General features: G+C 36.6%; 2 protein-coding genes across 5 annotated transcripts in view; both read left to right on the top strand.

Moving 5' to 3' along the window:
- The first annotated feature begins 383 nt into the window (after nucleotides 1-383).
- On the top strand, nucleotides 384-15,336 carry LOC132790299 (beta-1,3-galactosyltransferase 5). 2 transcript variants are annotated; one of them, XM_060798785.1, is made up of 3 exons: nucleotides 384-712; nucleotides 12,742-13,855; nucleotides 13,914-15,336. In XM_060798785.1, exons 2-3 carry the CDS (start codon nucleotides 12,845-12,847, stop codon nucleotides 14,319-14,321), a joined length of 1,419 nt encoding a protein of 472 aa, XP_060654768.1. In that variant the 5' UTR covers nucleotides 384-712; nucleotides 12,742-12,844; the 3' UTR covers nucleotides 14,322-15,336. The 2 variants fall into 2 exon arrangements, with proteins under 2 accessions (XP_060654768.1, XP_060654767.1); XM_060798784.1 differs by having other exon boundaries at nucleotides 384-1,456.
- A 675-nt stretch (nucleotides 15,337-16,011) lies between these two features.
- Nucleotides 16,012-24,509, top strand: part of LOC132794495 (band 7 protein AGAP004871) — a 46,202-nt gene continuing 37,704 nt past the window's right edge. The window contains exon 1 of one of the 3 annotated variants that reach the window (XM_060804979.1): nucleotides 16,012-16,035. In XM_060804979.1, coding sequence (XP_060660962.1) covers nucleotides 16,027-16,035 — 9 coding nt within the window. In that variant the 5' untranslated portion in view covers nucleotides 16,012-16,026. Of the gene's footprint in view, nucleotides 16,036-16,764; nucleotides 17,315-24,509 lie in introns of those variants that run through there. The other 2 variants (XM_060804977.1, XM_060804978.1) reach the window with 2 other exon arrangements.

Below are 24,509 nucleotides of genomic sequence, written 5' to 3'. Positions count from 1 at the left end.
TTTTGTTTTGGCGCGCACATTTAGCACATTTTCAAGCAAAGCAACGGTCACCCTATAACCATCGCTTAGCAGCAATTCCCATATCGCAGCATGCCGATATAATATATCGATTAACTGCTATAGATTTCAAGTGCAGGGAGCCAACATAAAATTGAGCTATTTTAACGGCATTTCAACAGAATAATGTTATAGAAATTTTTGAGACAAATTTATAGATTAACTGCCCTTATACTAACAGTCAAAAATAGCTATTGTTGCATGCTGCTTGTCGATACATATCGATAGCCGGCAACAGATGTTGGACCAACAATTTATTGTGCGCGCGTGTGCGTCGCTTGGCTCTCAATTTCTCTCTCTCTCTCTCTCTCTCTCGGGCTGGCGTCAAATTGTTTAAAATTTAAATATATGCTCAAGTGTGAGAACTAAGCTGAGCTAAGCGTGTGTGTGAAAAGTAACAAAGTAATGGTGGACTCAGTGCTGCGCCGGCTGCTCCACGAGATAGTCTCAACCATTTTCGACGCGGAAAAATACAGAAGAAATGCAGCGCGTGCGCTCACCACTAAAAAATTCTTAATTCATTCCTCTCAATGCATTTTTCCTTAAAAATCGCGCGCGGTTCGCTAGACTTAATTCAATAATTTCAATTGCAATAAAAAACGGTTTATTAAAAAACAGAAACACACGGGAAACATAATACAAATACATCAAAAAGGTAAAATTTTCAATAAGCATTAGCAAAAATTGCAAAGCACGCGCAGCATCAGCATCAAAAGGGAGCATCCTTGTGAACGTCCCTGTGTGTGTGTGTGTGTACACCTTGGTGCACGCGTATGCGTGTGTGTGTGAGTGCTCCACCCTCGGAAAGCGGCATTATAATACAAAAAATATCATAAAATATTTATATATGTTTATATTTAGTGCAAATTAAAGTGCGAATTTGAAAATGGAACAAAGTGAAATTTTGTGGCTATTATTACGATTAAGACGTGTTTCGTAAATTATCGTGTTGCCCTGTACCGCTTGGTACAAGACGTGTCGCAATGTTGGCCTTCTGAATATTTGCCTAAATCAATTAAAAATGCAACAATACAACTGAAAAAAGGGGTAGCAAATGAAAGCGGGAGGAGGGGAGGACATGTGATTTTGAGGAAAGAGCAACAACAACTACAACTAGAGTGCCAGTGTCACACAAACAAAAGCTCGTTGATTTTTTGTTCCTTGTTGAGTTCTCCTTTTATCTGGCGTTCACACAAAGCACTCTTTGTGTGCGTGTGCGAAGTTGAGTGAGTGTGTGTGAGTGTGGGCGCCTTGCGGCAAACGACGCCAACGTCGCCCAATGCGTGCCAATGTGCCAATAAAAAGCGCCACACCAACAACAAACACATCAAGAAGAAGAACAGCAGTAGCAGTAAGAACAACAGTAACAGTTACAAAAGCCGCAGCGACGCCCAGCCAGGTAAAAGAAAACTCAAATGAGCCATTAAATTGTGCATGCAAATTTATGAATTAAATTAGGCGTAAATTTCCAACACACATACAAGCATATAGTGCGTACTTTCCATATATTTTGGCAGTCAAGATGTGTCGCTAGTAAAGTCATAACTTCTTATCAAACAGCATCAAAAGACACTCTTGCTCTCTCGTTTCCTCTCCCACCTCCCCATTTACCAACTCTCTCCAACTCTAAATCTCTCTTTTTCGCTCCAACTGGCAGCAGCAACGCGAGCATTTTTTGTTTTTTTTTGGTTATTTTGTTATTTTGGCAACAGAGTTTGCTTATTTGGCAACTGTGTTGTTGCTCAACTCATTGCTCATGTGTTATTCTGCTTTTGGCTTCTTTAGTTCCCTTTTCTCTGGGCACTTTAACTTTGGCAGCTCTTTGCATGCCAGTACGCTGCTGACCTTGAACAAGTTCAGATGCACACTGTTGTTGTTGTTGTTGTTGCTATGCGCCTTCTTCTTCTTGTTCTTGCTTCTTGCGAAGCCTTGGCCTTGGCTGCAGCTCAGTTGTGGAATCGGAGTCTCCTTTGTCGTCGTCGTCGTCATCAACAACAACAAGCCAACAAGCAAAATAAGTGTTTACTTATCACACACACACACACACACTGGCTTACTCCGCCTTTTTACGTCTGGGCTTTTAATACATACTATATTTCCTTGTATTCCCATGTATATAAAACAAATATTTGATGGCAATTAATATTATTAAAAGCGTTGCTGACGTTTACGTTTTATGCCCATCACGTGCTCAAAAGCCATAAGCAGCTTCCGATATAAGCTCCCGCTCTCACTCTCTCCGTCTCCCTCTCACACTCTCTATTTGCTTGCTTTTCGGCTAAAGTTACGCGCTAATCGCTCTCTTTAATTTTGCATTAGTGTGTGTTCATAAATTTATTTTTACAGTAGAATGTCACACATTTGATTTTTACCAAATTGTCTATTTTTAGATTTTGCTATATTTTTTAGTGTCGTTTATTTATTTTTTAATATCGAGAAAAGAAACAAAATATATATTTATTATAAGTAGGTTTTCTCTATTTTTATTTAATAATATACTGAAATTACTGTTTCTAATTTGCGAGCGTTTACTGTTTCTTTCTAGTCTCTGTATTGGTGTTTGTGCATATGATAATTTTATTTATTTACCTCACATTTAATAGTCGATAACTTTCGCCGTGCATTGACCCAAAAGTGTTTCGCAACAACGCTTGGCGACGTCACCCGCTTAACTTCCTAATTATACTTTTTAAAGAAAACCCGTTTTTGGTCAGCAAAATGGAATTCCTCATGCTCAAAATTAGTTAGGCGCCGCTGAGTCATAGCACAGCTTTTGCTTTTATGCGCAGCCATTGAAATTCCAAGATAAATTCAACATTGGCCAGACAGTTTGGCGCTTTTATTGTTCACTTTAATAGGCGAGTGCGACAATTTATCAACACTCTTGACATTGTCGATCTTTAGACCTCGCTTTACAGTAGCATTTTATCGTAATTTTTGGCAGCTAAATGATTATGTCAAAAGGTGGCCGAAACCCATATAAAAACCTAACAAGCCAGTAAATTTTTTATTATCTGAAACCAATTTTCAATTGGGGCACTTCAACTATCAATGCTTTGATTATGTTCAAACAGTCGATCTAATCAAATACTCAAGTGGCGTGTGACCACTTGTCAGATAGTTGCAAAGCAGAGTACAAATAATCAGCGCAATGCTAACTTTAGATAAGAATAATAAAATGCCAATTACACACTTAATACATATGTCGTACTATCAGAGACCTTACGGAAACTGTTTGTTTATCTTGCCCTTTCACAAATAACTCTGTAATCAGTTATCAACTAAAAACACAAGCACTCAGCACACTGTGCACGCCTTAAGCTTTTTTTTACAGCAATTACAACAGCTACTAAGCTTTTTATTTGCAAATCGTGAAAGACTACAGTGGTCATAAAATTGCAACAGATAACAGTAATTTCTACAGATTTATATAGCTCTAATAATATAAGTAGTTGTCACTAACATTTCAGTATGTTATTTAATTATTATTACAGGAATTAGTAGATTAGTTAGTCCGCTAACAGTTAAAACAATTTCAATTACTATGAAACCTGTTCATGATGTAATTGCGTTTCCAACCTTAATATGTAATTTCCCCCGTAACATTTTCTAATCGGAAACGCGTGTAATTATTATTATAATACAATTTTTTCAATTAATGGAAATAATATTCTCTATATGCTGTTTACATTGCCCACTGTGCACTTGTTGTTTGCTCTTTCGTTTTCGCTTTGCTTTGCTTTGCTGTTGACTCACACATTGTTGGAAATCACTTGCTCAGAGAATGATTTCTTGATCGGGGCATCAGACAGTCAATGATTTTTTGTGTGTTGCCCTTCGCATCGTGGCCATTCACCGACTCTGCTTCAATTCATATACTATATTGTATATGTGTATGTGTGTGCTTGTGTGTAGTGTTGGCTTTCTTCATCAAAATTATACACGAAAAGCTGGCCCGCCTCTTGTGCTGTGCCCCACCCGTCTTCAATTGTGTGGTGCGTGCATGGAACTCGTTTCGAGCCACCAATAAGATGGTGGGACAAAAGGAGCGGTTACTTTGCTGGTTGGTCATTGGCCCAGTTGACTTGTGAGTGATGCGAGAGCCGTGGAAATGTAAACAAAATGCGAGTAATTAAATTTTCATATGCTCAGAGCAAGTAAAAGGACAAGAAACATTTATTCATAAATTATTGAGACCAACCTTTTTTCCTTTTTTGTTCTGTATTTTTATACCCGCTATTATATTATAGAAGGGTATTATAACTTTGTGTCGGCAGGAAATGTATGTAACAGGCAGAAGGAGACATCTCCGACCATATACATAGGTATAAATATTCTTGATCAGGGTCAACAGCTGACTCGATATAGTCAAGTCCGTCTGTTTGTATTAACGCCTAGATCTCAGAGACTATAATAGATAGAGAGTTAATTTTTAATACAGACAATAATAGCTATAGTCTTCATGATTCCTGAAAATTTGGTTGCGATCAAATAAAAATTGTAAAAGTTTATTAATAAATACTTTTGTATGGGGAAAAACGCATACTGACTACGGGTCTTAGTTGCTTCGGACAATAGTCTGGTATATTTTGCACGCTATGGTGTATTATAAATGAAACTACATCAATATACCAAACACAGCCTTTAGTATATTTCAGTATTTGTGCGGTATATTAATTCGGTATATTTTAGGAATAATACAGCCCTGCTTTTCTTTTATTAAAAGTGGGTAAAGGGTATTTCACAGTCGAGCACACTCGGCTGTAGGATTCTCACTATTTTTTTTTTTAAGAGCCCATGCAAAGCACACGCAGCCCACTGTCCACAGTGGGTGTGTTCAGAGAGTGAACAGAGCTCGCTTTGTGTATAGCTTTATGTATATTGTAGATGTGTATTTTTCCTTTTTTAGTTGCTGCCACATTTTAATTGGCAATTTGTGGCGACACTGTCGTCAATCAACTGAAATGCATTTGTCGCCAACTTCTCTTTTCCTTCTCCCTGTGTCTCTTTCTCATTTTGCTTGTCTCTTAGTGAGTATCCCCAAAGGCGCTTCACCTTATCTGCCAGGTGTCGGGCTAAGAGGCAACGTGCAACTCCTTTTCTGTTTATTGCTGAGCCAGGAAACTCGGATGCTTCTGCTGCCACAGCAAAAAGGAAATCTATTGCTCTACTAGGCAAGGCTACTAAAGGTTAATTGCACTACAGTGTGTGTGTGTGTATTTGTGTGTGTTGCCACTCTGCCACACCCGTCTCGACGGGGCACGTTGGCAGATTACTTCCGATGCTGACTGTGCGCTGTGTGTCTTCCACATGTCTGCGGCCTGTTTGCATCTTATTGCAAACCCCACAGAGATCTCAAACGCCCCCACACACAGCACACACAGCAAGCAAGCAAGTAAGGCATCCGGCTGCCAGGGCAGGCATTATTATTTTGCATCGTTGTTGTAATTTTGTTGTCTGTGGCACTGCATTTAAAAAGTGGCACCCGACAAAACTTTAGCCTCAACAAACCACAAATAGTTGCTGTGCAACACAACAAACAAGCAAAAATTGAGGGGGAAAATGAAACGAAATGCAACACACACTCAGATACACATACAATAAACTTCGTATCGCATTGCATGTTGTAATTGCAGCATGTTAACAGCAACAACACCAACAACAACAACAACAACGAGTCCAGAGAACGAACGAGTCATGCAACAAAACTCACTCTACTTGACTCTTCAACAACTCATTTGTTTGTAGTCCGATTATTATGAAATTTTCAGGACGCTTAGATACAAAGGCCCACTAACCAAACGAACGAGTATCAAATGTCTATCGACAGTAAGTTGATACGAAACTCATTCGGCTATGGGAGATTATTAAAGTTTGTTCAACAAATTGGCAAGTAAACGATGGTAACATAATCTGCGAGTGTTTGCTAAATTTATAAACAAGGCAAGGCATTCATTCGATTCGTGCTGCCAAGTTGGAATATTTGAAATTCGACATTTTCAACATTGGATTTAATATGATATATTTCCCATTATTATGATTCATAGTAGAACCCTCGCTTTTGTTGTTATTCGCAAATTTGGGTTATTCTGGGCTGTGGAATTTACTTTATTGCATTTATATGCAAAGGTCAATGCTGGTGTATAAAGCTAAAGGGCAAGCGATTAATGACTTTGTATCAAGTTGCCACAGGCAATCGTTGTTGAACAGAGGAACGAGAATTAAAATGGGATTGTGTATAAAAATATGCCTTGGCTTATCGTACTTCCTTACTTACTTAAAAGCAATACAGCAACGATGACGTATTCTATAATCATTCCCTATTATATCAAATTATTTTAAAATTTCAAATTTTCAAAGGAAGCAACTTAAAATGAGTTGGGTTTATATTATTTGCAAAGCTTCGTGGTTACACGATTAAAATAGATAAGCAGAGAGCTTATCGATATCTAAACAATCCTCTTATTTACCCGACCTTCCCGTTAAGTCTATAAAAACTATATTTTAGATTAAAATTCTTCATGAAATAGAGTGTTTGTTATCGAACAGCCTTGAGTCGAAACAAAAATTGTTCCAGTATTCTTAATGAATGATTGCTGAATATGCAAATAATTGGCCAAATATTTGTGATATACAAATATAAGTTGATCATTTTCAATTGAAACATTCCTCTCTTTTGGGAATTGCGTCACTTAATTGGATAACGATGAACATAACGTGACAGAACTATAGTTGATTAAATGAGAAGAATTTGTGTGCTTGCCTGGTAAACTTAAGAAACATTTTCTTATATGACATTTCTATGACATTGTTGTTGATTAAATGAAAAGAATTTGTATGCTTGGTTAGTTAATTTAAGAGACATTGTCTTAAATGATTATCGAATGTATCTCAGCTGTAATTGTAACTGAATTCTGAGAACTACAAATTGTTTAGATAGCGAAAAATGTTAGTTATATGAGATTCTTAATAGTCGAAAGTCTAGCTCATTTCGATTATGGCATTGTTAACAACTTTGCTAGCCTCTCAAACTTTTTGGTATACCAACTTTGATAGCTTCTCAACGTTTTTAATATAAATATTCCATTAGAATTGCTGAGCAATTTTGAAAGCAATGATTAATAGTGTATTTGATGGTTCATCGCACTCAATTAGAGCATAGTTTATTGTTGTCGACTCGCTATTTTCCGTTAAAAAAAAACTGAACCTTAAATGTATTTACTGCAGGTGTGTAGACATTTTAAGTTGTTTTCGCTTACGCTAATTGCGAGAGCTCCCCAAGTGGCTACAAATATATTTTCACACAATTGTGTGAGTGTTTGAGTTGGGCATGTGAGAACGTTTTTGAGAAGTGCTAAACACATTTCCAGTCTGAATTTATAACAATTACACACACACATACACACACAACGATTTGCACAACATATCAAAATGTTTTCGCTGCTCATTCGGGAAACAACATGAAAATGCTGCCTCACATTGTTCCCAAGAAAGAAAGGCGGACGAACTGGCGGCGGCGGCATTCAAGGCTTTTTTGGCCAACTGCCAAATTATTTTCGCCAACCTGCCGCAAGTGCTTTTACTGCCGCTGCTGCTGCTGCTGCAGTGTTCTTGCTGCAAATCAAAGCTCGATAAACAATCGACGACACAACGGGCAACAGCAACAACAACAACAACTACAACTACAACTCGAAACGTACATCAACCAACAACAACGTCGACGTTGTTGCCCCAAAAAAAAGGGGCAACGATATAATCTAACCTTCGACTTGAATAAAAAAAAAAAAACTTTTGCGCCGTTGCCGTTTTTATCGAGTGCAAAATGCAAAAATGCAAATTACAAAGGCATGAAATAAAGAAAGAAGAGCGGGCTACAAAGGGGAGTGCGCGACTTATGAATATCCTAGAAAAAAAAGCAAGAGTTATTTAAATGTGAACAAAAATAATTGGAAATAAACATAATACCAAAAAAAAAATAGAGGTATATATATCTAAATTGATTTTTAAAATACAAATCAATCTTTACAAAATTATCTTTTATTAAAATTACAAATATATACAAATTAATTGATGAGTTCTCTACTAAGAATAAGTAAAATTTTTAATATTGCAACAAAAATAAATTTAAATAAAAATAACACAAAAATAAATAAAATATAAATATTAAAATATTTATTAATTTAGAAAATTATTTTCTGTACATGCGAAGTGAAGAGTTCTAATCTACTAAATATATAGTATCAAAAATAAATTAAAATAATAAAAAAATGTCAATAATAGAAAATACAATATTTACTAAATTATTTTCTATAAACGTTCGTTCATTTTTTGGTTGTGCGTACGAAGTGGTTAAAATTTGCAATTATCACAACAGAAAACAAAACAGAAAGAAAATTCCAAAACCATTCTTAGCTCTTATTAAAGTACTTATCTAGAGCTATAAAAATAAACTTTTCTTATTTTTAAAATTGTTTCAGTTTATGTTATTTTCAATGTAAAGAGTCTCGTACGGGACAACTCGTACCATATAACAGTATACATAAATATTATATTATATAGTATAATTATAGTATAATAGTATAAATTAAATTAAATTGACTCCTTAAAATATTTCTATTTATATTTCTATAGTATAATTAATGGTAAGATAGTATAAACTAAAGAGTATTATAATAGACTAATTATCAAGTACTTCTCTGCGTCTTCTTCCTAAAATATTTGTATATTACATATAGTATAAATTATTAGTATAACAATAGCATGTTGAAACCCTACCCTTTAAATTGCCACACTCTCGAGCTACCACAAATGTTTTGGCAAACAATGGCAAAGTTTATATTTTGCATACTTGGAAGATCGATGAGTTGAAATGCCAATTGCAGGGTATAAATAACATGGCCAGTCGGCTGGCAGGCAGCCCAGGCTCAACTCAACTTCTCGAGGCCTTAAAAAGCCCGCGAGGCGCAGTCTGCCCTCCTTTACCCTCCTTCACCGCCTTGTGGACTAGCGAGAGTGGCACGTAGAGTTATGCACTATTTGTGGATGCATTCACTTAAAATATACGAGCAGTTTAAAGGCCAATAAACTGCACTGAAGTTGAAAGTGCGCTGCAAATGAATCATCATCAGAGGATGTTAGAAAATTTGCATATCTTTTAGTTTTCTTTTCACAAGAAATCAGCTCTGGGGAGAGCATGTTAATCTTGGGTTATTTTTGCTAGAAGGTCATGCAAAAAAAAAATGCGTTTCTGATTGGTAATTAGTTTTTGCGCTTATCTTGAAGCCTTTTGCGAAATGGCGTCGCAGACTCGCTGACGTCATCGGAGTTGAGTTGAGTTGTGCCCAGTTTGCGGGTCCTGGCCAGGTCAGGTCAGGACTGGCTGACATGGAGAAGAAGGCCAATTGCGTGTCTAGACGCCGCTATGCCATGCTTCGTCGCACCGCCAGCAACAATATAATAATAATAATGGCAAGAATAACGAGAGTGCGAGTGTGGCAAGCGCAACCCTTGTACACTGTACAATGACGGTATCCCTCGCAACATTTACATGAATATTAAAATTTTATTGGCCCTCCATTTGAGTTTGTGTGTATTGAGCTCAATATTTCGCTTCTTTAACGACCTTTGCCGTGAACTTTGCATGTAACGCTTTTCAAAATAAAAACCAAAAACGAAATAAACCCAAAGATATTGATCTATAAAAAAAAGAGAAGAAAACTACTTGCGAAATAGTAATTGGAAAAGGCACTTTACGAAATACTCTCATTATTTCCATTTCAATTTGGTAATAGATCGGTTATCAATGCTATATGCCACCTTATCGCAATCATTGTGTCAACCGCGTGTCGCAATCTTATCATCATAATCATCACGCCCAGAAGCTAATTGAGTCGAAGTTGTTGTTGTTGTTGTTGTTGTTGTTTTACTTGTTGTCAGTTGCCAGTCTACACCTTGTTTCGCGCTCTGAGCTCATCATGCTGTCCATATATGGACATGGTGGAAGAGAAAGAAAATATGCAAATTCTACATGATACAAGTTGCAAGTGCCGCAAATTTCAATTACACTCATGTGTGTGTGCGAGTGTGTGTGGCAGCTACGTGACCGACTGACAATGCCGCAACGCAGCTGCTTGCTGCCTTTTGTGGCAAGCACGACTCGACCCGTCTCTTGTCTGCACGTTATGGAAACTCTCTGAAATACTGGCCACAAACGGTTGAATGAACCTACGCCAAGCAACAAACGGGAACAGGCCAAAGAAACGTTCGAAAATTATGCAAAGGAAAAAATTAATTAAAGCGGAAAGTCAAAAAAGGGAAGAAACAAATGAAAAGCAGACAAATGACAGTTTTCGATAGTGAATTATTGATATTTTTAAAGGATTTATAATCTTACTTAAAATGTTGAGTATAAATTCAGTATTTTATAAATTGTAAAAATATTCAAAATTCAAGTTGTTGACTTCAAATTTTGTTTGATTGAAACATGCTTTGAAAAAGATTCATGTATTTTAAAACCTTGGCCATAAATTCTATTTTTCTAAACAGAAAGTTTAATAAAATTTGAAAATGTGCAAACTTCCAATATAATTATATTGGGGTTTAAGTTTAATCGACTTAAATCTAATGTTTGTTACATTAAGCGTTTAATCATTAATCATATCCTAACTCAAAGTTGAATTAAATACGAAAATATTCAAATTGCAAGTTCTTAACTTCAAGTTTTTTTTATTGAAACATGCTTGAAACAAGATTAATGTATTTTAAAATGTTAACCATAAATTCCATTCTTCATAAAATAGGGAAATATGCAAAGTTTAAATATAATTGAGCAGAGTGTTAGTTTAAGCAATTTAAACCAAATGTTTGCCACATTAAATGTTTAATAATGTGGAGTCAAAGAATCTAATACAAATGTAGTTGAAACATCAGACAAATAAATTTACTTAAATGCAGATAGCGACTTTACACATCCTTAAGTTTATTATGCAAAATACTCATGATACATGCAAAACATAAAGATAATACTGTCATGGTTGTACAGTAAAGATTGTGACGAAAGCAAACCAGTGTGATTTAACCGTTTAGTGATAAGGCCTTCCTGTCGAAATATGTTGAGCGTATAAAGATAGCGGTCAGCAATTAAATAATTAAAATAATGCTGGCAAACACATCAAAAGTCAACTTGATAAAGGAACAATCGTCATGAGTACCCCTACTTGTTATAATAACTGTTAAATTCGGTATTCGATAGTGCCGCTGAAGAAGTAATTTAGTAGGAATATATGTGGGTATGGTGAATCGGACAACGATGAGCAAGAAGTTCATGTGAACAGAGTTTCGGATTCATATGAACTAGAGTTCTTCATTTGTACAGAGCATCGCTGGCAAATGGTTCATTTGAACTGAATGAGTGAAGAAATCCTGAGAAGTAGAAGGCAGTCGTTGACTAAGATGCGAAGATGGAATCAAGTCAGATAGTCGTGTCAGGAAATTAACATATAAACTAAAGCTGTTTATTTAAACAGCGCATCCCTGGCAACTGGTTCATTTGAACTGAATGAGTAGCTTCTAAGGAAAAGTGAACTGCGACGCCAAAATTGCATATAGTCAGACGTGAAATAAACAGAGTTTCTGATTCATTTGAACTAGAGGTGTTCATTTGAAGAGAGCATCACTGACAACTGGTTCATTTGAACAGAATGAGTGAGGAGCTTCTGAGTCAGATGGCCGTACCAATCACTTAACCACATTTTAATTTACTATAATTCAAATTATATTATATACTATTTTTATATATGTACATATACAAGTAATATTTTTTTAAAACCGCATCTTTATTGGTAATTTATAAATAAAAAAAACCCTCATATAAATGTTTGATTCATGTGCAAACCTTATCAAAGTACCGCCCGATTTATCGGCCCACAAAATTCATTAGACTGACCATTCCCAAAAGGCCATCGTCATTATTGTTGGTGTTGCTGTTGTTGTAGTGAAAGCAACGTCAAATTTGGTGGCGATAAGGCCAAAATGATAATAGGGGACCGCATAGACTCACAACACACTCGTCAAACACTCGATGGGCGTTTGACGCCTGACCCAACACAACATGAGAACTGTGAATTGTGCGGCGCGCTACGGTGTATTGTTTAATGGACACACGGGGTTCACTTGAACGCAAGTCAACGGTGGAAATCATCAGGTGTTTCCCGTGTATTTTTTTGCAAATGAATTAAATATGCCAGGTGTGTATACGACGACGCAGACCATCGATTGAGTGTTTGGTGAAGTGACGCCATGCGATGACCTTTCTTAGCCACAAAATAGTTGTGAAGGGGGCGTTACAAAGAGTTTTGCTCCAAAAATACATACATGCATTTTGACTTATGACTTGCCACATCTAAATTTAGCTGGAAATAAGCTAACACTGCGCAGCACTGTTAGCAGCCTTCAACAACAACGACAAGTGTCCTTTCACTGCGAGGCAATTCACCAAATTGAACTGTCCGTTTAGCTTCCCATCGGGAGGTCTCTCGTACCTTTGTGGCGTGCTCAATTAAATTAATTGTTGATTCTTATTTCGCACCTGATAAATCGTCCATTGATAAGACGCGAATTATTTGTTAATTTCTTAATAACTCTGGTACTTATAAATATGCTTTTGTTTATCTGTTTTTGTTGCAGTTCGGGTAAATGGCCAAGGTACGCAGAAAACGTTTCCGTTTGAGGTGCACACAGAAGAAAGAAGCAGTTAGAGCACTCCGTTCGAAGAAGGAGCTGCCTTCAAATGGGAGCAGTTAATCGTGTCAAGAACAACAACAACAACAGCAGCAGCCCAACGATGGACAAACGTTCGCTGTGCTGTCTCATCATCTGTGTGAATCTGTGCTTTGTTATCTGGCTGGTGAGCGTACAGCAGCTGGAGCCAACGGATGAGGCGGTGGCCACAGCGGGCAGCACGGCCGCGTTGCTTGGCTCGATGCAGCTGCAGACACAGCAACCACAGCAACAACAACAACCGAGTGCCAATGGCAGTAAACCAAACCAAATACACGACACTAGTCGCACTCAGCAACTTAGTAGCAACCTTAGTAGTTATTATTATAGTCGTAGCCTAGTTAGTCTAGACAACAACATTGCGGCCACGCTCGCATCGCTGCCCACGGCAGCAAGTCGACCATCGCCATCATCAGCCTCATCGTCATCATCTTCGTCATCGTCATTGCCAACGGGTTACTCGGAAGATGCCAACCAACTCATCGACCTGCATAACTTTGCGTATAGCATGACACAACCGTCATGCGAGGCCCACATCCAGGCGCTAATCCTCGTCCATACGGCGCCACGCAATGTGGAGAAGCGTGCCCTCATACGCCAAACGTGGGGCAGTCCACGCATGACGTCTGCCAGCTCCCCGTTGCGTGTTGTCTTCCTGCTGGGCGCTGTCCGGCAATCGGAGCCGGAGCTGCAGCTGGCGCTGAGGGCGGAGAATGCACGGCATGCGGACATGGTGCAGGGCAACTTTCAGGATGCGTATCGCAACATGACGTACAAGCATGTGATGGCCCTCAAGTGGTTCAACAGTCATTGCGCCCATGCTCAGCTGCTGATCAAGGTCGATGATGATGTCTATGTGAATACGCCGCAGCTCTACAAGCTGCTTAGGGAACCGATGCTGCCAAACTCCAGCTCCAACTCGAACTCGACAACGCCATCGTTGCGCTCCATGTTGCAGCAACGCAGCGAGCTGCTCTTTTGTCGCTCTGTTTTGCTGTCGCGTGTGAGGCGATCTTATCGCGTAAGTAATAATGAAATTATGCAACTCATACATTGACTAATCTCTATTTTGTTTGCAGTCCAAGTGGCGCGTCAGTTTCAGCGAGTATCCTGATGCCTATTATCCGCCCTACTGTCCTGGCTTTGCGATCGTCTATTCGGCTGATGTGGTGCAGCGTCTCTATCAGGCTGCCCAGCATGCCGGCTACTTCTGGGTGGACGATGTCCACATCACTGGCGTGCTGGCACAGCGCACAAACACAACCATCACGAATTTGCAGCCGTATGTGCTTTACAAACCCGATTGCGAGCGTGTGTTGAGCGGCGAACTCGAGCTGGATCAGCAGGAGTTTCTCTTCACGTGGCACAGCATTGCGCCCGAGCAGCTCAACGCTCTGTGGCAGTTGCATTTGGCGCAGAATTACACGCTGACGCAGCGCAGTGTCCAGCTGGAAACGGAGGCGGGCTCTGATACGGGCCTTAGCTAGCTTAAGAAGAAGGGTATTACAAATAGCTTGGGGGATATTGTTTAATTTAGTTGATATGTGTGCGGTTCGTTTTTTTTTTTCTATTAATCATTTTTGGCTGTTTCGCTTTTAATTTAATTGTTGAATTGTAGACTAGTTATGAAACGATTAGTTAGCATTTTCGTCGAAAGGAAAACTAAAACAAACAAGAAGGAGAAGAACAACAACAAAGAACATTGCAAGTCAAGTGAACCACCAACCACCTGCCTACAATCACTCGTATCATAATTGAGATAGCATAAACTAAAGCATAATTATAAATCTAACGATAACGATTACTATTAACGATAGCAATTACAACTAACGATAGACATACATTCAAAAAGCCTCTCTGGGTGATACACACATTCGTATATATATGAGTATAAACATTTAAGCACAACTCTTAACTATTAAGACAACCAAAAAAACAGCAACAACAACAAACAGTAAAATGCAGCCCCTTAAATAAACAGAACATAAAAAGAAAAGCAAAACTCACTAGACACATAAAATCTAGCAAAAATGTTTAGTCTGAAAACTAATAAAAGAATTGAGTAATTAAGTGAGATGTGAATTAGTAAAACAAAGAACAAATGCTTGCATGCAAAATTAAAATAAATAACTTTTCCAATAATGTATTTTGTATTTTTGATCCTTAGCAAATGTCTATGATTTATTTCAATGCATTGTAAACATTGCAAGCAACCACACAACAAAGCAAAAAAAAAAGATAGATACAGAAAAGAGGGAACATTTACGCCAGGAACGTTAACAGAAATATCAAAAAACAAAATGAAAAGAAATGCAAAACGAAACTCAGAAAACAAATGTGTAACGGAATAAACGAAAGGAAATTTGTAACAAATGAAATTTATAAATGTGTAATACAAATTAATTGAATGTTCAAGTTTGTCAGAAATTATATACATACATATATGAAAAATCAACAACAAAATGAATCCATTTAAAAAATAAAATCTTACAAATTGTACAATGTGACATGTTGCAAATTTTAATTTGAAATATCTGTGTGTTAAGCAGTGCAAGCAGCACGCCAAGCAGTAAACACAACGAACCGACTGCAGTGTTCTACCCGTGGAAGTTTCATAGCATACAGCTTTTAGTTGGCAGCAATGTGAACTGCTTTGCGCGGCATTTTTGAATATTATTAATATTGTGCACTCGCAAAATGTTAATTATAGGAAAGTTCAATTGATATCGATTTATGCATAGTTGCAGAGTTGATTACCCGTACCGTGCTGAATAATTGAATGAGTTCATTTCGCCAGCTGCGCTCAAGGCCATGCGAAACTATCACTTAATTTGAAGCAACAATGCAAAGCAGAGAGTTCTATATGAATGGAACATATACATGTGGGGAAATACAAATAGAGTGTCAACGCTAGAAGCGCGCGAAGATTTGTTTTCGATGCACGACGTCGATTGCCTTTGACATTGACACGCCTCACGAGTTCAAACGGTTGGCCTTTGATGACGCCAGTCAAAGTGTGTGTGTGTTTTGTGTGTGCGGCATGCCGCAAATTGTTGCATTCAATGAGTAAAAGTCTCGTAGTTAATATGTGGAATTTAGTGAGCGTTGGTCGGTCAACGCGTACGGACATTGTCACAGGACACAACAGCTTGAAAAACTAACACGCCAAAGGCAGCCAAAAGTAAACTTAAAATGGGATCGGTAAGTTTCTCAGTTTCCTTAGTGCTCAGACAAATATAACTACCAAATGTGTGTGTGTGCGAGTCTTTGTGTGCATGTGTATTTGTTGTTTCTGCTTGAGCTAGCACAAACAATGCCGGAATGTGAAGGCAACAGCAAGCAGCTCAAGTGTTTGCCGCTTATTCTTGCTAACAACAGCAACGTTGCGCCTTTGAGTGGGGCGCCGCCTTCGTTAGCAGCAAATTTGTTAACAAGTGGATGCAAACAGCGCAGGCCACCATCCATTTCCATATCCAGCTCCACACACAACTTCAAGCCAGTTGCCCGAGTTGCGATCCACAAGCAGAACTTTCGTTCTAAAATGGATGCTGTGTCTGTGTCTCTATGTGGCACGCAAGCTTTTGCGGCAACTTTAAATGTGTGTCAAGTCGAGGAGGAGTCGTGACGAGATGCGATGTGAGATTTGTGCTTATACATACAAACCGTGTAACAAGGAGTCGGTTGTGTGGCCCCTTCAATGTTGAAAAGCGCGCCGGCGCTCATAAGTATGCTACACTTTCTGTGCTGTGCTGTTGAGGGAGAAACACGCTATTTGCTGTTAGCTGTTGCTCGGCAACTGTCGAACTTCTCTGAACTGCGGCTGCTGTTGATGCTGTAGTTTGCTTTTTTAGCACATCGAAATATTCGCCATCGCTGTCGCCATCGCTCGCCGAGGCTCGTATCCTGTGTATGCTTCGGTTCGACGTCCGTGCGCCTATAAATGTTTTGTTTTTCTGCAGTTTGTTGTTAGTGCTGAACGGTGAACGGGCAGCGTTTGTTGGGCCACAAGACATCATCTCTCGCACACGCACGCAAAACAAGAATTACACTACAGCATTTATCAGACACTTCACGACTCACTCTGTGTGTGTGTGTGTGCGTGTGAGCTAAAAATAGCGCCCAAAAAAATATACAAGTGACAAGTGACCAGCTCTCAAAAAATATATAAAGAAAAGGACAATCAACAAATAACAATAGAGTGCAAATCAAATAAACAATTGACGAATTTCTCACCCCTCAAAAACAAATACAAAAAAAATTAGAGAACTACAACAGGTGTTTCAGCAACTTATTAGCCACAAAATAACTTTCAAGAGTTGAGTATTATTAATGAGCAATCCAGCGTAAATCCGTGCCTGCTATCTCTGTGTGTGTGTGTGAGCGTGTGTATGTGTGTAATTGGTTTAGCTGCTCGCACGTGCAACAAAAGATGGTTGAAGAGTTTCTAGAGAAATTACCTGAAATCGACACACGCTACGAGGTAAGTCGCCTCCCCTTTAGCCCCCTTACATTCCCCCCGCCTCTCTCTCTCTCCCTCTCACTGTGTGTTATCCTGCGGCATTGTGTGTCCTGTGTACCTGACACACGCACTGCCAATGCCAGCTGAATCAGTTAAGGCAAATAAGAAGTGGCAAACGGATGCGACAGCAGCGGCTTTTGTTTTGTGTTCGCCCACCTGCTTCCACATCCTGCCTACGCCCCCTCCACCCTCTAACAAGTCGTGCTGCCTGATATCATTGTGTTGTTGTCCTGGTAGTAGAGAGAGCGCTCTACTTGTTCGGTCGCTGTTTGTTTTGCTGTTCAAATTACATTTCCCTACAAGAATTTGCATTATGCTGACTCTCCCAGCCAAGCGAATGTAGGCCGGATATTTAATCAGTTTGCTGTTGTTGTTGCTGTTGCTGTTGCTGTTGCTGCTGTTGTTGCTACTACTGCATTTACCGTTACGCTTAGCAGCAGCTTACAACATTTGTTTTTCGGCTTTTGTTTCAGCTGTGATTTACATAGCTGCAGCTGCTGCTGCTTTTAATGCCGGTTTTAGCCAAATATTTAGCAGTGCCATTAAACATTAAGCTGCACCTGCTGCTGCAGCTTGTCCGCTTAAAATGGTAATGATAAATGCTGCACTATGTTGCTCTCTGGTTGCCACTCGAGGCAGCTTAGCTAAGAACATTGGGATCATGTCAAGAGACTGCAACGAGTATTTAATGAACGTTAAATTAAATTCAAATATACATTGCCTATTATTGAAAATTTGTAGTATTTATTAAACTTAAAGTTCTAATAATTTTGAATTTGTAATTTTAATTAATAATTTCATTTTCAATAAAAGGAAAACGGTGCAGTTTTATTCTTAATATTATATATAATTAATATGGCAAAAAAATAGTAAAATGTACCGAATACTATCAAATAAAACCATTGAGGTAAAAATATACCAAATATGCATAGGTTATTACTATAATTTGGTATTTATTTAAACCTAATTTACTATATTCTTGAATTCGTAAATTTTAATTTAAATTAATACATAGGATTTTAATACTAAAATACCTAATTAATACACCAAAAATTACTGAAATGCATGAAATGCTATATCTGGTATAAAGATATATTAATACATTCAAAATATACCAAATAGCCAACCAAAGCAATTAAGATACAACTTCAGCAGTTGTTTATTGAACATATTCAATCATATTCAACATCTGATATCTGATATTTATCTCATTGTTTTTAAGAATTGCAATCTGATTTAACATTCCTAAAACAAAGATTATTTATTGTGTTTTTTTGTGTAGTTTTTAAATTTTAAATGCTAATAGTCTGCATTAAATAAAGAAAATAATAAAACAAATAAAATTATACGCATAACAATGAAAAAGAGATTAATTAAGGTCATAACTAATTTACTTTTTTTAGAAACTTTCGACATTTGACTACACTAACAATATGTTAGATTTCATTATATTAAATCAAGTTCAATTTAACAAAATACTTATTTATATTTGAAGTTATTATTTGTATACGTTAAAATTATAGTTTGTGTATTAAATTCATTTTAATTCAATTAAAGTAATTGTATACACCGCGGATACGTGATATTTCCGTTTGCAGAACATTGCCCAATAGTCGCATCCAAGAATTTATGTTTGAGCGTGACTTGTCACATTTCTCATGTTTGCCAAAAATAAACCATGTTTCATATTTAATTTGTGTGTTGCGTGTTGTTGTCTGAGTCTATTGTCTAAAATAGAGCTTCTTGACTGCAATTTATTTTTTGTTGGCTTAGACGCATTGCATACTAAAGACTAAATTAATTTTCAGCAAAGCATCTTTATTTGCGTTTTTCATTTTGCATAAAATTCATTTGTTAATCTCGAGTTGCTGCTAATGCTTTTGTATTCATGCTTGTATTAAGGCATTACGTATACGTGACGTGCGCCTCGACGCTCAGCAGTCATTGTCTTAATTGTTTGCTAAGCTGTGATCTGACTAGCAAATACAAGCTCAACTACAAACGATAATACGAGACAATGCAGAGATTGTCACGTTTAAGATTGTCGGGGCTTTAATCCGTTAAGAAAAATCGAATACTTTTTACTGCTCTTAAATTTAAACTTGTTTTAAAAATTTAGGTTTTTTTAAATATTAAAAATATAATATATTATTTTCTTAGTGTTCCATTTATTTTGTTCTATTTCCATTCTTGACTGTATTACTTCTTATTTTATAGTTTTCAGATTAATTTAAATGTAGATAAAATAATATCATTAGAATAATTAATATAATATTTTTTTAAAGGGTATTCTTACATTTACATTCCTATATATAGTTTATAATTTTATAGTATGCCTACAAATTCTCTAATATATCTTTATATAAATTTAGATGATGTTTGACTTTTTGAAATCCAATAAAGTTTTATTAAATATAATTTTAAAAGTATTTAATGTTATGCAATTCATTGATTTATTTTCATAACTCTTTAATTTATAATTTAACATATAAATATAATTTTTTAATATTATTTCATATAAATTAACCTGACTTTTCGCTTTATTTTAAAGTTTTATTAAATATTATATATTTATAAATACTATTTCTTTTTTTGATCTTATAATAAATAATTTTAACGTATGCATATGATTTGATTTCTTAGCTGGAAAAGTTTTCTGACTTTTTCACATATAGTATAGATTTATTAAATATTATTTAGGTTAACTGCTATTCTTAAATATTTTCGTAATTACATAGTAATTTCCCTATGCCGCATTATATTTATTATGCCATTAGTTTCTACTCTGAAGTGTTCTGTGACTTTTTCAATTATTTCTTTCGTTTCAGTTGAATACTTTTTCCTGGCATTTTTCTTTCTTCTGTCCTTTACACTCGTTACTTTCGTAAACATTTCTTTGAATTTCTATCTTTTCATCTGTATCTTTCCTCACATTTTTAATCCCATCAGCTGCTCCCAAGCGAAGCCACAACTCTTACTGCCTTACTCTAACTCTGTTCTATTATCCGTTCAGCCTGGCTGTCAGCATATGTTGTCCATGTCATCCATGTAACCAACTGATTTGTTGCATGTCCGCAGTTGACTTTCGACTATATAAATTAAGGATTTAACTGCAGCAAGCACTCACTCGCTTGCTTGCTCTCTGTCTCGTTTTTTATGTGAGTGTTTCGCCTTTACACACACTAAGCAAAGTATCTTTGGCTTTTGCCACACCAAAAAAAGGAAAAAGACCTAAACTGTTAAACTATCCAGTGTCTTGTCGACCTCGATAGTCAGGCTGAAAGTAAACCATATGAGAATGGAGAAAGTCGTAGCCGAAAGCCGCTGAGAGTTGAGTAAACAACTTAAAAGGCAATTAGCGCACTCACTTTGGGTCAGGAAAGGGCCAAGCTACAAGTCATGGCCAGCAGTTTAGCGTGCACATTAACTTTATTAGCGATATGTGAGTGTATCAACAGCACACACACACACGCACACACACACGAACTTCGAGTACACTTTGGGACAATACTGAGATACATAATTATGCGTCGTATTATTTTTAACAAGGGCAGCGAGCCAAAGCATTTTATATCCCACTAACTTGGCCACAAACAAAGCCTCGAAAACTAATAAACATGTAAAGACAGCTAAGTGTGTGTGTGTGTGGAATGTGTGTGTGTGTGGGAGGGTGGTGTACGTTATATACTGTGCGTGTGTGTGAACACAATCGCGATCAATAAAAGTTAATTATTCAATACAACATGCAATAAACTTTCGCTCGCACTAAGCCCAGCCAACAGCTTACTTATGACCCAGCCATGTGCATGTGTATGTGTGTGTGGGTGAACGAGTGTGTGTAAGGGTGTGTGTATATTGTTTGTGTGTGTAGCGTGTGAGCCTTTGTTTGATTTTACAGCTGTGTGTGAAAGGCCTGCAGAGTCAACACCCAGTTGCGACTACTCTTCTTCCCTGGGCGCTTGCCAGCTGTCCTCGCCTTGTTGTCCACTGTCCTCTCACTCTGTCCTCTGTCTGTTCGTCGCTCGTTGCGGTCGCGTTGTCGCTACAATTTAACCGTTAATTTACATGACAAAGTAGCGGCCACAACAGCCGGAACACCAGCAACAACAAGTATAATAGCCAAAGTTTAAAGTGAACTCATTCCCAAAAAAAATAAAAACAAGTAAGAAAGTCGAGTGTGCTCCACTGTGAGATACCCGCTAACAGTTTTTATTGAGAGTAAATAATATACCTGAAAAATTACTAAAATATAATTCATATATTAAAAAAACAAAAATATACAAAATTGACAAACCAAAATACTGAAGTATTTAAACCATATAAGTATAATATTCTAAACATACTGAAATAAATATAATATACCAAAAAAAATTAAAATGTAACCAATTAATATACCAAAAATACTGAATAATAAAAAAATTAATGAAACTGATATATACCGATATTACTAAATAAGAATAATTAAACATTTTTTAACCAAAAATGCTAAAGTATATGAAATATATAAGTACATATACCGAAAAATACTAAAATATACATATATCGTATAAATATACCGAAATCATACTAAAACATAACAATCGGATATACTTAAAAATATGCTACTTCATTCAAAATGAGTGGCAGAATACAAAATATATACAAAACTATCAACCAAATAATATAATAAAATAATATCAACCAAAGAATACAAAGTTGTTTCATCTGATCGCTTTTTTTTTTTATCTGATTAGAAATCATAAAGAATGCAGTAATTATTAAGAGTGCCAAAAATTGCAACATTTTCTGTAAAATGACATTTGCGTTGACGTGGGTCAAGCCATAATTTAAAATAATCTTAATTTGCATTTAATAATAAATAGGATTATCAAAATAGGATTATTTCTGACTTCAATTATTTCTTTCAGTTTTAGTTAAATACTATTTCCTAATATTAATCTCAATTTTGTATGGTCTCTGAGTTCTAAGTGCTTATATAGACAGATATTCAGACGGTCATGACTATCGTCTCAGCCGTTAAGGCTAGTAGGGAACATAAATGGTTCGAACCTTATGAGTTCGAAAATGGCTCCTTGTACTGCTATATAAATTTGCAGTAGTCACCAAATTATAATACCCTTCTACCGTATGGTAAGCACGTATAAAGCCCCAGCTTAAACATTCTTCGTAAAGTTAAGTAAACTTGCGAGCACAGCGGGTGTTTTTGTCGCATTGGTAAATTGAAATCGAAGAGTCGAGAAATTTGTGTGCAAAGTACCATCAACTGTGCAGGTAATTTTGCACTTCCAAGGCTATCAATCAGAGATTTATATTTTCATTTAATCCGTTTATCAAGTCTGTCAACTGAGCAGTTGTGTGTGTGTGTGTGTGTTATTTGCTGTGCACAAACACAAAAAAGCAATTTGTGGTACATTTTAATTGAAGTCTACTCGTATGTACATAGTTACCTGTTACCTGTTAGCTGTTATCCTTGTTGCTGGTTTCTGGTTGCTGTCGTCATCAACTCGACACGTTTGCAGAGAGATGCCTCTTGGCTGTCTGCCATGCCGAAAACAGCAAACAGAGCTGAAAACTCAACTCAACTCAACTGAACTGAACTTAAAACTCGCAGATGACGACGACGACGACAACAAAGTCGTTGAAAGTTTGTCACATTTTGTCGGCAAAACATTTTCAATATGCAAAAGTCGTTAATATGACGCAAGGGCGTTGCTTTCCCCTTCTCTGCCCCTTCTTGTTGCTCCCGCATTTAAATTGCTGCTGTTTTATGCATGTATGTGTCTGTGCTCACTTGGCGTATGCGTAATATGCTGCATAATGCGTGTTTAGATCAAAATTGAATTGCGCATTTCACATGGCGTATACGTGATATACATTTTGGCACTTCATTCTCTTCGTTTTTTCTCTCTACTCTCTACTGCTGCTGCATTATACAAATGACTATCGGTCCATGTGTGTGTGTTTGTGTGTGTTGAACTGGGCACGTCTGCTTTGCGACAGATTAAATTCAAAGTTATTGTCAGTTTTCGGGGTGTTCAGTCGCAAAGATGAAGGCTATTGCGATTGCTATTGCTGAACGATGCTACCAAATAAATCATGACATTTCTGATCTGTTATTCTTGTCTTGTTGTTGTCCTGTTCTCTCTTGTTTTCATTTTTTTCTCGTTTTTTTTTTTGGGTGTCTTTTGATTTATAGCCCAGCATATCCGTATTTTTTATGCGATTTACTCTTGGCAGGCATTCTTCACATTCCTCCAAACTCCATACTCGCATTTTTGTTTGCCTATCATTTGTTGCTGGTCTTTTGTATGTATTGATTTAATATCGCATTTCCACAAAAGTTTTAATGGAAAATAATGCTGGCTATTATACATTCTGCATTTTGATTGCTTTATTTTCACATAAATAAATAAGATTTCTCGTTGATTAAAAATAAATACGACGACATTTCTCATGTTACAGACTCAAAATAAAGAACAAGAGTAAAATTCAAATTTATTCGACAAAAATAAATACTAAAATTTCCAATTGAACTAACTCAGTTTATCATGTTAAATTACATTTTCAATGCTCAACGATGCTGAATGAATTTTGCAATTTGATTGCTTGTTTATTATTGGATTATAATTATTGAATACAGAACTGCGTAATTTTTGATTGCATTCAAAATGAATTATGAGACAAATTACATTTATATTTAACGAAGTGGAAATCAACCTTGCATTTACAATTTATCAATTTTATTAATTTGTTTAAGTTTAATCAGAAGAACAATAAGTAAGTTATATTAAAATTACCGCAATTAAATAAATGAGTGTTTTTTTTCCCGACTGAAAATGCTACCAGAAAATTCAAATTTTCTTTATTATTTATGTTTGTATTTATATTTTGTAATACAGTGTTTTTATTTAATTTATCTAAATTTTTAAGAGAATAACATTGTGAGTATTATATTACTACTTTTTTGGGAACTTTTCTTAATCAATATATTTAATTTTTTTCTAAAGATAAGCAAATTAGAAAAATACTTTCAGGCAATTAAATATTTCTTAAATGAAGTGGCATACACTTCAATTATAAATTTATTTTAATTTTCTTCTTAAATTAGTATAATATGATTTTACAATTTTATGGTCTACTTTTAATTGCTGAAATT

This window comes from Drosophila nasuta, chromosome 3 (genome assembly GCF_023558535.2).
Source record: "Drosophila nasuta strain 15112-1781.00 chromosome 3, ASM2355853v1, whole genome shotgun sequence".
Taxonomy (NCBI): domain Eukaryota; kingdom Metazoa; phylum Arthropoda; class Insecta; order Diptera; family Drosophilidae; genus Drosophila; species Drosophila nasuta.
This window is presented reverse-complemented; position numbering and strand designations above follow the sequence as displayed.

What these genes read in the sequence shown, in the direction of transcription:
- LOC132790299 (XM_060798785.1), top strand. Translation starts at nt 12,845, where the DNA reads ATGGGAGCAGTTAATCGTGTCAAGAACAACAACAACAACAGCAGCAGC. An exon ending in GTGTGAGGCGATCTTATCGC is followed by an intron (nt 13,856 to 13,913) that starts GTAAGTAATAAT and finishes TTTTGTTTGCAG; the next exon opens with TCCAAGTGGCGCGTCAGTTT.